General features: G+C 45.8%; 1 protein-coding gene across 1 annotated transcript; it reads right to left on the bottom strand.

Moving 5' to 3' along the window:
* Positions 1 to 5,736: 5,736 nt before the first annotated feature.
* LOC132206690 (late histone H2B.L4-like) lies at positions 5,737 to 7,352 on the bottom strand. Its single transcript, XM_059641301.1, has one exon. It carries the CDS (start codon positions 7,284 to 7,286, stop codon positions 6,909 to 6,911), a length of 378 nt encoding a protein of 125 aa, XP_059497284.1. The 5' UTR covers positions 7,287 to 7,352; the 3' UTR covers positions 5,737 to 6,908.
* Positions 7,353 to 13,382: the final 6,030 nt, after the last annotated feature.

Raw genomic sequence — 13,382 nt, 5'->3', positions numbered from 1 at the left:
ACTATACAACCCTGTCATGGTAAGCCGTGAAAGGCACGTCAGATCTACAACATAGGCACTACCATCCTATGTGGGAGCACCACCCACCATGTTCACAGCAGATACTCATGTGAATTAGACAACCATGTCAATCGCTTACACCTGTGTAGGGAGGCAATGGGTTTGTTGTATTATCGCTGGACTGTTAATCCATTTTGCCCTGAGCTCTCCTTGTCTGATGACTGTTTTGTTTTATATAATTCTATACCAACTGAGTGAGAACCAGAGCTGAGCACCAATTGCACAGCTGCATGAATAGGACAATTCGAAGCAAGTAGACTGCTTACACAGTTCATTATCCAGTCCCATTCCACTAACTAGTAAAGAGACGAACAACTGACACTTCTTCAAATGTTTTACTCCAGACTATTAATCTAATGCCTCCAACGCATGTCCTTTACAGGATTCTGAAATAAATTGGGAGGGAGGGGGAAGCGGATCAAAGATGGATAGAAGAGAAGATAGATGGAGAGGAGAGTATGGGTGGGGAGGCAGGGAGGGGATAGGTCAGTCCGGGGAGGACAGCCAGGTCAAGAGGGCGGGATGAGGTTAGGAGGAAGGAAAAGGAGATACGGCTTGTGGTGGGAGGAGGGGATAGGTGAGAGGAAGAACAGGTTAGGCAGGTGGGGACGAGCTGGGCTGGCTTTGGGATGCAGTGAGGGGGAGGGGAGATTTTGAAGCCGGTGAAATCGACATTGATACCATTGGGCTGCGGGGTTCCCAAGCAGAATATGAGTTGCTGTTCTTGCAAACTATGGCATCATTAGCATCATGATGGCACTGCAGGAGGCCCAGGAAGAACATATCGTCTGAGGAATGGGAGGGGGGAGTTGAAATGCTTCGCGACTGGGAGGTGCAATTGTTTACTGTGAACCGAGCGGAGGTATTCTGCAAAGCGGTCCCCAAGCCTCCGCTTGGTTTCCTCAATGGAGAGGCAGCCACACTGTATACAGCGTCCCCCTTTTCTGAAGAAGGGTCCAGGCCCAAAACATCAGCTTTTGTGCTCCTAAGATGCTGCTTGGCCTGCTGCGTTCATCCAGCTCCACACTTTGTTATCTTGGATTCTCCAGCATCTGCAGTTCCCGTTATCTCTCTCTTTTACAGGATCGTCACGTTTCCCAGTTCTTGCCTAGCTGAATTGTAATTACCCTTCCCCCTAAAGTTAAACTTTACTCTGCCGCATATACCTATCCTTATCCATGACTATCGTGAAAGAAACAGAGTTATGATCGCTAAAAAATTGTTTCGTTTTACTCGAAACTATTAATTTAATGCCTCCAATGCATGTCCGTTACAGGATTGTCACGGTTCACCATTCACTACACAATGCCAACAAACAGCTTGAACAGAAACTACACAGTGAATTTTCTTCCGTCTCCGGAGGATTGAAAACCACAGCAGCCGCTTCCCGCAGTATATCCCTGAGCAGCCCACACACAGCCCGAGAAAGGCCTCACTCTTACCCAACCGCAGGCCGCTTACTTCCAGCTCCCGGATCAGCTCCTGCTCCGCTCGGCCTCTTACAAACAGGCCCCGGTTCTCCCCGAACGGAACCCCGGTCAGTGACCCAGGTTCACATCTCGATGGGCTGCTGGGAGGAGCCTGCTGGTCTTCTCGCTTCCCAGGGCACTGCTCCCTCCATTGCGGTCTCACTGATCAAATGCTCGTCCGTGGCAGCGCCGGCGCGAAGTATATTACGCATGCGCTCCTCTCGATCGGTCATATAGCTGCTGGGGAGGGGCGGCGTAAAGCGACGTACCCCTGAGGTTTCCCCGGAAACAAATATCAATTGCTCATTTTCCCAATTCCCTTTTCACCAAGTTTGAGCAAAGGAACTGGGGCCGTGGTGGAAAGTGCAGAGAAAGTTTCAAACAGGGACATTACCCCTTTATGAAGCTCCAATGGAGATCATTCCCGGCTCACGGTCGGAACTCCCTCCCTCGGCCTCTGCAGAATCTGATGAGGAATCGGAAACGCTGACGGCCATTCGGCCCTTCAATAGAGCTTCCCCGATTCAAAACACAATGGCCGATCGAATTGATCCATGAAATATGTCACTTCATCCTCCCGACACTCATCCTGTGTATATTAACTCCTTGTTTAAAGTAACATCAGAGAGGTGGAGTAAATGGGAGATTATTACAGAGACAGAATGTAGCTAATGGAGGGAGGCGTGTTGCGCAGTGGTAGTGACTCGAACTCTGTCGAGAGAGTGGATGCTTGTGGATGTGTTGCAATTTGCCCTGAATGTGGCGACCGTTATTGGAGCTGCACTCATCCAGGTCAGTCGGATAAAACATCACGCCCCTGGCTTGGGCCTTGTCAATGAAGGACGGACTACGGGCTGTCAAGAGGAGAATTCATCGCTGCTTCTGTTTTCAAATAAAACTGTTGGACTGTAACATGATGTCGTCACCTTAACATTATGTCAGTCAACTTACTGATCTGTACCTGTCAATTTCTGTCATGCGAATGTGTGAGTCGTCATCAATTTATCTCCTGTCAGTGACTGCAAAGTGAGTGTGTGACTGTATATATCAACTTCTCATGAATATAAGAGTGTGGGTACCAATCTATGTCTTTCACTTACTTTTATGCCCATCTGTAAGGTGAATTATCAATCCCTACCTATCAGTTTATGTTTGGTGAATGGTGAGTATGGTTATCAACATGCCCCTTTAAGTTTCTGCGATGTGTCGGTAGGAGTTGAATTACTGATCACCACCACAGTAGCATCAGCAGTGACAGCAGGTAGGTGTCTGTGTGTGTGTGAGAGAGAGAGAGAAAGAGAGAGAGGGGGAGAGAGAGCCGAGTACTCCAGTTGTGTTCTCCGATCTCTGTTAAAAATTCAATGCGTGCAGAAGATGATAAATTCACTGTTATCTCCTCTCTGCTGATTGTCTCCCTTGGCGTTACCATGGCGACAACGATGGGCAGGGCAGGGAAGGAGCGGGTGGAAAACAATTGTCTCTAAATTATTAACTGCTTTCTTTCTCAATTGAAAAGCGCGCCAATATGTAGAATGGAGGAGGAATTTTTCCAGAGAAGAATGCATGGGTAGTTTACAGTTGATTTGGTTTTAGATTACAAAAAAAGTCTAAGAATCTCTCCCGTCCCTCATTTCCTCCCCTTCGGAGATTGGTTTAGACTCGATGGGCCGAATGCCCTCTTTCCTGCTGGGCCGGACGTTCCTCCGAGTAACCGTATTAATGGGACACCATCTTCAGACAATATTGCTCTCCTTTCTGGCAAATTTGCTCCACATTAACTATTCTACCTTGGTTCTGGCTTTATCTCAGTTCTGTTTGAACCGACAGCGGAAAGGCTCGCTTGCAGCATTCTGCAACCGAACAGAACCTGAGCGGATATTTGGAAATTGACAAGTCAGGAGATACACAACATACTTATATCCGGTGAGGGCACGGGGAGGATGTTGGAAAATAAGGGCGCGAAATCATCAACCGCTTTCTCTATAATTTAAAAAGCCCACCATTGCACATACATTATGCACAAAAAAGAGGAAGTTTAGAAGAAGAGTTCACCAATACTTACGAGTTAATTTACTTTTCGATTACAAATGTATATTTCACACAATCTCTTTTTACTTCCTTCCCTCATCTAATTGAATGTGTCCATTCCTGATCTTGAAGGACGATTTCAGAACTTTCAGAACAAGCAGAGGAAAGCGCCAAATACCGCACTGTGCATCTAATCGTTCAAGTTCACATTTCAAAAACTCCCCGATATGAAACATTACACACCTTTCTTTGGAATGAGCACGATAACAGCGAACACCGCCTTTTGACATTATTTTGAAGACGCCCTCTCTTCTTGCACTAAATTAGACATTCACAAATTCTTCACTTTTGTTAAATAAAAATCGAAAGATCTGCGGGTCCTGAAAATCAGAAGCTGAAACTGTAACTGCTGTAAAAGCTCAGCGGGCCTGGCATTAACTGGAGAGTGATTAGAGTTAACGTTTCGGGCCCAGTGACACTTCCTCACAATTAACGCTCACCCTCTTGCTCGCAGTAGCACCGTCCCTTCCTTTAACACAAACCCCCAGAATCACAACACTGACCCGAACACTAACACTAACCCTAGCCCTAATAATAAACCTTAAAGCAAAACCTGTTCCTTGGTCTAACCCTAGCCCTAGCACGAACTCAAACCTCAACCCTAAACTTAACACTGAACTTTATGCTGTTCCTTGTCCTAACCATATCCTTCGCTCTCACCGTGGCCCTGTCCACAATGATAACCTCAGCCCTAAACCTGTCCCCAACTCTAACCGAGACCTTAGCTCTAGACCTCGTCATAACCGTAATCGTATCTCCCATCCGAGCACTAAACCTAACCAAACCGTGCACCTAAACTTTACCTTAAGCCGAGCCCGAGCCTTAACCTTAAACCAAAACCTATTCACCAACCCCAGCAGAACGCCGAACCATGACATGAAACAGTACCCGAACCCTAATCCTAAAGCTAAAATCAGACCTACCTCTCGCATGAACCTCACCCTAGCTCGAACCATAAATTTCACCTGTACCCTAATCGTAACATAAACCCTCGCCATAACCCTAAGCCGAACACTAACACTAAATCTATCTCCAGTTCTAATCCAGGCGCTAATCCTAGACATTGCACTAACCCCAACTGTAACCCCACTGTTGTTTGTCATTTTTATAAATGACCTGGACGAGGGCGTAGAAGGATGGGTTAGTAAATTTACAGACGACACTAAGGTCGGTGGAGTTGTGGATTGTGACGAAGGATGCTGTAGGTTGCAGAGAGACAGAGATAAGCTGCAGAGCTGGGCTGAGAGGTGGCAAATGGAGTTTAATGCGGACAAGTGTGAGGTGATGCACATTGGTAGGAGTAACCAGAAGGCAAAGTACAGGGCTTATGGCAAGATTCTTAGTAGTGTAGATGAGCAGAGAGATCTCGGTGTCCATGTACACAGATCCTTGAAAGTTGCCACCCAGGTTGACAGGGCTGTTAAGAAGGCATACAGTGTTTTAGCTTTCATTAATAGACGGATCGAGTTCCAGAACCAAGATGTTATGCTGCAGCTGTACAAAACTCTGGTGCGGCCGCACTTGGAGGATTGCGTACAGTTCTGGTCACCGCATTATAAGAAGGATGTGGAAGCTTTGGAAAGGGTGCAGAGGAGATTTACTGGGATGTTGCCTGGTATGGAGTGAAGGTCTTACGAGGAAAGGCTGAGGGACTTGAGGCTGTTTTCATGAGAGAGAGGAAGGTTGAGAGGTGACTTAATCGAACCATATAAAATGATCAGAGGGTTAGATAGGGTGGACAGGGAGAGCCTTTGTCCTAGGATGGTGACGGCGAGCACGAGGGGACATTGCTTTAAATTGAGGGGCGAAAGATATAGGACAGATGTCAGAGGTAGTTTCCTTATTCAGAGAGTAGTAAGGGAATGGAACGCTTTGCCTGCAACGGTAGTAGATTCACCAACTTTAGGTACATTTAAGTCGTCATTGGATAAGCATATGGACGTACATGGAATAGTGTAGGTTAGATAGGCTTGAGATCGGTATGACAGGTTGGCACAACATCGAAGGCCGAAGGGCCTGTACTGTGCTGTAATGTTCTATGTTCTATTTTCTATGCTTATCTCACCACTGCATTGAATCTCGCTCTGGCCCTCATCTTAAACTAAACCGTAGCCCGAACCATAACCCTCCCTTATCGCGCGAACCCTCGGTGGAACCGTAATCTTAGCCCCAAACGTAAACCTCAATCTAAACCTAACCCTAGCCCTGACCATAACCCTAACCCAAACAGTGACAGAAGCCTTAAACCATGCCCTAACCCTCACGTCATTGCTTAATTCGCTATTCCGCAAAATGATCAACTGCTTTCCGTCAAATTTGAAAAGCCCGCCAATATGTACAAAAAAAGGAAGAAGTTTTACAAAGTGGAAGGCATAAGTGTTTTTAACGAGGTAATTTACTTTTAGGTTACGAATGGATATTCCACACATTTTTAAAAATCTCATTCCCTCGTCTACTTCACTCTGCCCATTTCCGATCCTGAGTGGGATTTTTTTAACTGTAAAAAAAGGCGGAAACGTAAAAAAAGCGCCACAAACTGCCCTCTGTACATATTCATTTTTTTTCGCATTTCAAGAGCACCCCGACATAGTGATAAAACATCTCAACGTTCATCCGGGTGAGCGTATTAATGCTTTAAACAATATTATAAAGCGGCCCTTTTTATAGCAGACCTGAATAATTCCGCGCTTGCACACCAGTCCGACAACTGTTCAAGTTTTATCTCGGTTAATTTTTACAGTCTCTCACCAACAACAGGAAGGCTCATTTACAATATTCTGCAAAATCGGACAGAAGCTGTAGAGTAATTGGGAAATTCCTCACGGCGCGCGAACTCTTTCAACCGGGGGGAATCAAATGTGGGCACAGGTTTATTTTGTTTGACGGGGGAGTTCATATCTCAGCGGTATCCAGCAAAGGGTGATTTGAACAATGTCACTGAGAAATGACTCGGAAGTCGTAGAGTCATTTTATAGAGGTTTTTAAAATCATGAGGGGGATAGGTAAGGTGAGCGGCCAGGTGTCTTTTCCATGGGATGGGCATTTGAAGACAGGGGCACATTCTAAAAGGTGAGACGAGACGATGTTTCTTTCGAAAATGAAAGTAGATGGGCAATTTTCACTCAATAAAGCACACATTAATTTACAGATCATTTTAAAAAAAGAATGGAAGTTAAATATTTCCCTGCAGCAACTGCGAAGCAAATTAGAGACACGATGGTTCAGCTGTTTAAGGGAATTTGTGGGTGGCTCTTAAAAGAGCCTTTGGGTTTTTCAGTGCCAAGTGGCGTTTCACTTGGAGCTGGTGTACTTGGTCACCGCCTTTGTGCCCTCCGACACGGCGTGCTTGGCCAGCTCCCCGGGCAGCAGCAGGCGTACGGAAGTCTGGATCTCCCGGGAGCTCATGGTGCTGCGCTTGTTGTAACGGGTCAAGCGGGAAGCCTCCCCTGCGATACGCTCGAAAATATCCTTGACGAACGAGTTCATGATACTCATGGCCTTGGAGGAGATCCCGGTGTCGGGGTGAACCTGCTTCAACACTTTGTAGATGTAGATGGAGTAACTTTCTTTCCTGGACTTTCGCCTCTTCTTGCTGCCTTTCGCTGGCGCCCTCTTCACCGCTTTCTTAGCGCCCTTCTTAGCAACTGGCCCTTTCTTTTCTTCAACCATGGTGACAGAATCAGGGAGAGCGGGCCCGGAGCTGGCTTTTTGCAGACTGTTGGCGTCAGCAATGCAAATGAAGGATGGGGAAAGCCTCGTTCCTCATTGGTTACTTTATACGCTGTCAAAACCCTCATGCTAAATCTCTCTGTGATTGGGGAGTGTGGGTCTAAAAGTGAATCTGTCAGGAACTGCATCTAAATGTTGTGTGGAACTTGATTTTATTCCTGTCCATCTGACTGAGGGAGATTTGATACGTGTCTGCGACACTGAAAGAGACTGTGCTACAGGCTCTGTACCTTGTGCTCTGTTATAATAATGAGTCTGTGTTTCCAGCTGCACGTCATGATGCTCTGCACCTAACGCAATTAATTCATTTACTGCTTCCCCTATCTCATCTGGCTCCACACACAACTTCCCACTACTATCCTTGATTGGCCCTAATCTTACTCTCATCATTCTTTTATTCCTTAAATACCAGTAGATAGCCTGAGGGTTTACACTGATCCTATCCACCAACAACGTCTGATGTCTCCTTTTGGTCCTTCCGAGCTCTCTCTTTCGGTCTTTCCTGGCTACCTTGTAACCCTCAAGCGCCCTAACTGAGCCTTCACATCTCATCCTAACAGAAGCCTTCCTCTTCCTCTTGACCAGAGATTTCACTTCCTTCGTAAACCATGGCTCCTGCGCTCTCCTGCTTCCTCCCTGTCTGACAGGTACATACTTATCTAGCACACACAGGAGCTTTTCCTTCAATTAGCTCCACATTTCTAATGTGCCCATCCCCTGCAGTTTCCTTACCCATCCTGTGCTCCCTAAATCTTGCCTAATCTCATCGTAATTGCCTTTCTCAAGCCTTATAACTCTTGCCTAGTGGTATACACCTATCCCTTCCCATCACGAAAGTAAACACAACAGAATTGTGATCGCAATCACCAAAGTGCTCACCTACATCCAAATCTAACACCTGGCCGGGCTCATTGCCTAGTATCAAATCTAATGTGGCTTCGCCCCTTGTTGGCCTGTCTACATACTGTGTCAGGAAGCCCTCCTGCACACACTGGACAAAAACTGACCCATCTATAGTACTCCAACATTTGAAAGTTGGAGTCTCCCATGACAACTACCCTGTCTCTCTCACTCCTATCGAGAATCATCTTTGCTATCCTTTCCTCAACATATCTGGAACTATTCGGAGGCCTATAAAAAACTCCCAACAGAGTGACCTCTCCTTTCCTGTTTCTAAACTCAGCCCATACTACCTCAGTTGACGAGTCCCCAAACATCCTTTCTGCAACTGTAATACTGTCCTTCACCAACAATGCCACACCTCCCCCTCTTTTACCATCTTCTCTGTTCTTACTGAAACATCTAAATCCTGGAATCTGCAACAACCATTCTTGTCCCTGCTCTATCCATGTCTCCGAAATGGCCACATCATCAAAGTCCCAGGTACCAACCCATGTTGCAAGTTCCCCCACCTTATTCCAGATGCTCCTGGCATTGAAGTGGGCACACTTCAAACCAACTTCTTGCTCGCTGGTGCCATCTTACATCTTTAACTTTATTTTGGACCTCCCGACTCTCAAGCGTTTCGATACTCAAACTACAATTTTGGTTCCCTTCCCCCTGCTGAGTTAGTTTAAACCCACGCGAATAGCCTTAGCAAATTTCCCCCCCCAGGATATCGGTACCCGTCTGGGTCAGGTGAAAACCATCCTGCTTGTAGAGGTCCCACCTCCCCCAGAAAGAATCCCAATTATCCAAGAATCCAAAACCTTCCCCCCTGCACCCTATAGCCACGTGTTCAACTCCTCTCTCCCTATTCCTCGCCTCACTAGCACGTGGCACGGGCAACAAACCAGAAACAACTCTGTTTGTCCTAGCTCGAAGCTTCCATCCTAGCTCCCTGCATTTCCACCTTAAACCCCATCTCTCTTCCGACCTATGTCGTTGGTGCCTATGTGGACTACGACTTGGGGCTGCTCCCCCTCCCCCTATAGGGTCCCAAAAACACGATCAGAGACATCACGCACCCTGGCACCTGGGAGGCAACACACCAACCGTGAGTTCTCTCATCCCCACAGAACCTCCTATCTGTCCCCCTAACTCTGGAGTCCCCAGTGACTACTGCTCTGCTCCTCTTCCCCCATCCTTTCTGTGCCAGAGACCTGTGCCCCATTGCTTTCCCCTGGTAAGTCACCCCCCGCCGCCAGCCAACAGTATCCAAAACGGTATCCTTATTGTTGAGGGGAATGGCCACAGGGGATCCCTGCACTGCCTGCCAGTTCCCTTTCCATCCCCTGACTGTAACCCATCTGCCTTTTTTTTGTACATGAGTAGAGACTACCTCCCTGTAACGCCTCTCAATAACCCCCTCCGTCTCCCGAATGATCCAAAGTTCATCCAGCTCCGGTTCCCGAACGCAGTTTCCGATGAGCTGGAGTTGGGTGCACTTCCAACACATGTAGTCAGCAGGGACACTAGTGGTCACCCTTACCTCCCACATTCTGCTGCAGGAACTTTCTACTGCCCTGACCTCCATTCCCATTATTCTAAATTCCCAAAGAGACTGTTGAAAAACAAAGAATAGAAAATAAACTAGTTACCTTACCAATCTGGTGCACAGAACCTTTTTTTTGGTGAGAGGAGGAGGATGGGTGGGAGACACTACCCGAGTACTGTTTCGGGTAACGCAACCACAAAAATATTACCTCGCTAACTCAGCAGAACCGTGTCCGCTCCTGCTCAGCGTATGCTCCGCCTATTCGCGAGGTAAGTTTTTCAAACAGTGACTCACCTTCCCGGCAGCTACCTGGTCGACGCTCCCGCTCCTCCTGCTGCTGAAACAAAAATGGAGGGCCGCATGGAAGGCTCATGAGTATGTGACTGTAGTTATCAATCTGTAACCAGTTTGTGTGGTGTGAAACCTGCAGTGTTATTACTGACCTGTTCTTGTCAGTTCCTGCTCGGCAAATGTGTGTAAATAGTTCTCAGCCTGTACCTGCCAGTTTCTGGTCTGGGACTATTAGTATGCAGGTACAAACCTATTCCTGTCAGTTTCTGCTATGCTCATATTTAAGTTTAATCATCAATCTGTACCAGTCAGGTTCTACTCTGTTCATATGCGTGTTTAGTTATCCATCTACGTCTGTTAGGTTCTGCTTGTTGAATCGAGTACAGTTATAAAGCTGCACCTATCTGTTTCTGATGTATGAATATGGGATAACGTTTTAACCACCCCCCGTAAGTTATTGCTAAATGAACCTGTGCCTGTCATTATCAACATACACCTGTGAGATCCTGTTCTGCGCATTATTTATCAAACTGTTCTTATCCATTTATGCCACATGAATATGTGAGTTCAGTAATCATTCTGTTCCTGTGAGTTTCAGCTCTGTGGATGTAAGAGGACTGTTTATTCAACTGCCCCTGACAGAGACTGGAATACAGATTTGTGCCTGGAGTTATCAATGTGTACCTGTTAATTTCTGCATTTTGAATATACAGGTCAGATTCTACCTGTCAGTTTCTGCTAAGTCACGCTGTCAGGGTGGTCATTGGTCAGTACCTATCCAATACTGTCATGTGAACATGAGTTTTGTCAGTGTGTCCCTGTTAGTTACTGCAATGCAAATGTGTGACTGTATTTGCCAAGCTGTACTTCTCAGTTTTTGCTTTGATACATACATTCGCATATTCACAATCTATGCGTATCTGTTTCTGATATGTTTCTTATCCTGTCACTAACGGATACTGGAATGCAAATATGTACCTGTAGTAATAGACCTGTGCCTGTTCTATTCTGCAATGTGAATGTATGGGTACAGTTATCAATTTCTACCTGTTAATTTCTGCAACGTGACTATGTGAGTGTTGTTATTGGTCTGTATGTAGCCAGTTTTGTCAATGTGAACGTGAATGCTGACATCAGTGTGTCCCTGTCAGTTACTGTAATGCAAATTTGTGACTGCATCTGCTAAGCTGGACTTCTCCGTTTTTGCTATGTGAAAATGAGATTGCAGATATCAATCTACACCTATCAGTTTATGAAGTGGCCTCGAGTTCAGTTATCGATCCATACATTTCAGTTTCAGCTTGGTTAATGTGTAGGGCCAGTTATCAGAATGTACATGTCAGATTTGCTCCGTGCATGTGTGCCTGGAATTGTCCGGTCTCGGCCTGTAAGTTTCTGCACTGTGTATCTGCAGTGTTCTTATTTATTTGTAGCAAACAAACCTAAGATAGAGTTAAATCTTTAATCAGTTAAATATTTTAATTGATTAATATGCAGATGAAAGTCCTCAAATTGCATTGATGTCACTGCCCTGTGAAAACCAAATGTTTCAACAGTGTCATGAAGAGGTGACATTTTACATCAGGTAATGCATGCTTTGTGTGAGAGCTTGTTTCAAATCTGTTTGCAATTGGGTTTTGAGTCAGACTAGTTTTATTTCTAAAGCATTAATTTATGAAACTCGATTGACTGACTGTCTATAAATAGTGTGCTTTGAGAATAAAAAAATAGAATGTACCTGCAAATACAAATTCACTCCACTGATTTATGTGTGCATGTCACTGACATAAACTGTGACTGAGCATGTGAAAGATAGCAAAAGAGAGCAAGTGTACAATGCAGTGGGGTCACCTATAGTGCGACATGAACCCAAGATCCTAGTTGAAGCCATCCTCTTGGGTATGGAACTTGGTTCTCAGCCTCTGCTCCGCAACTCTATGCTGTCGTGTATCCTGAAATCTGCCTCAAAGTACGTTTACCCAACGGTCCAAATTCGACACCTCCAAAGGGGCCAATGCATTGGGCTTGACAGGTTTGCTCAATTCATCAGCGAATGCATGAACGCCAGATTCATCAACCAAACTCACAAGTTAGTGCAAAATGTCACCCAAGCACAATGTATTAACATCCACATTCTCAAGTCCAACCAGAAAATTGCTGCTTTGATGACAATCTCAGAGGCATCGTCGTACATATTACATCATCAATTGACTACTGCAAGAAAGTGTTCCAACACCTGAACAACCAGCAACACTACAGACCTACCAATCCAAGCAAGGAACACACCTGCCAACTGAACAGACTGGTCAAGAGCTTTGATCCAATTCTTCAGAGTACCATACGCACTCTCATTCCACAAACTTCCTGACTGGGGGCCTTCTCCTGCCTTTGAAAGATGTACAAAGCCAACACATCAGAACGTCCCATCCTATCAGGCAATGGGACCCTGTGTGAGAACCTCTCTGGCTATGTCAAGGGCATCTTGAAACTCATCATACAGGGAATCCCCAGCTTCTGTCACGACACTGCAGATTTCTTACAGAAACTTGGCACCAACAGACCAACCAATCCAGGAAAATTCTTTGTCACAGTGGAGGTTTTGGCTCACTGCAACAGCAACCGCCATGATGACAGCATCACAGCATCAGTCACAGTATTCAATACCACCAGCAGCTGATTTCCAGACGCCATCCGACAACTCATCCACTTCATCCTTGACCGTAACACTTTCACCTTTGACAGCCAGTTTTCCAACCAAACACATGCATCAGCCATAGGGGCCAGATGTGCTCCCCAACATGCCAACATTTTCATGCAGATGTTCCAACAAGGCTTCTTTGTTGCACAGAACGTCCATCCAAAGTTCTCCACCAGATACATTGATGATATTTTCTTCCTTTGGACGTAGTCTGAGGAATCACTGAAGCAACTACGGAGTGATATCAACAAGTTCCATCCCACCAAGAGACTTACCATAGACTACTCTTTACAATCAATCTCACTCTTGGACACAGACATCTCCATCAGACACAGATACCTAAATACTTCACTCTAACACAGGCCTACAGATAACCTCATGATGCGGGATACGACCGATAGGGTACCCTTCATCGTCCAGTACTTGTTGAGAGTGGAGAAACTGCGCCATGTTCTTCGTAGCCTTCAACACATTACTCATGACGCCCTCACTAAGATCTTCCTGACACCTCCAGTACCTGCCTTCAAACAACCGCAAAACCTTAAACAGAACATTGCTCACAGCAAACTACCTAGCCTTCAGGACTACATGAACCACAACACTATACAAC

This window comes from Stegostoma tigrinum, chromosome 41 (assembly GCF_030684315.1).
Source record: "Stegostoma tigrinum isolate sSteTig4 chromosome 41, sSteTig4.hap1, whole genome shotgun sequence".
NCBI lineage: Eukaryota > Metazoa > Chordata > Chondrichthyes > Orectolobiformes > Stegostomatidae > Stegostoma > Stegostoma tigrinum.
This window is presented reverse-complemented; position numbering and strand designations above follow the sequence as displayed.

Coding starts and splice junctions, on each gene's coding strand:
- LOC132206690 (XM_059641301.1), bottom strand. CDS start 7,286: ATGGTTGAAGAAAAGAAAGGGCCAGTTGCTAAGAAGGGCGCTAAGAAA.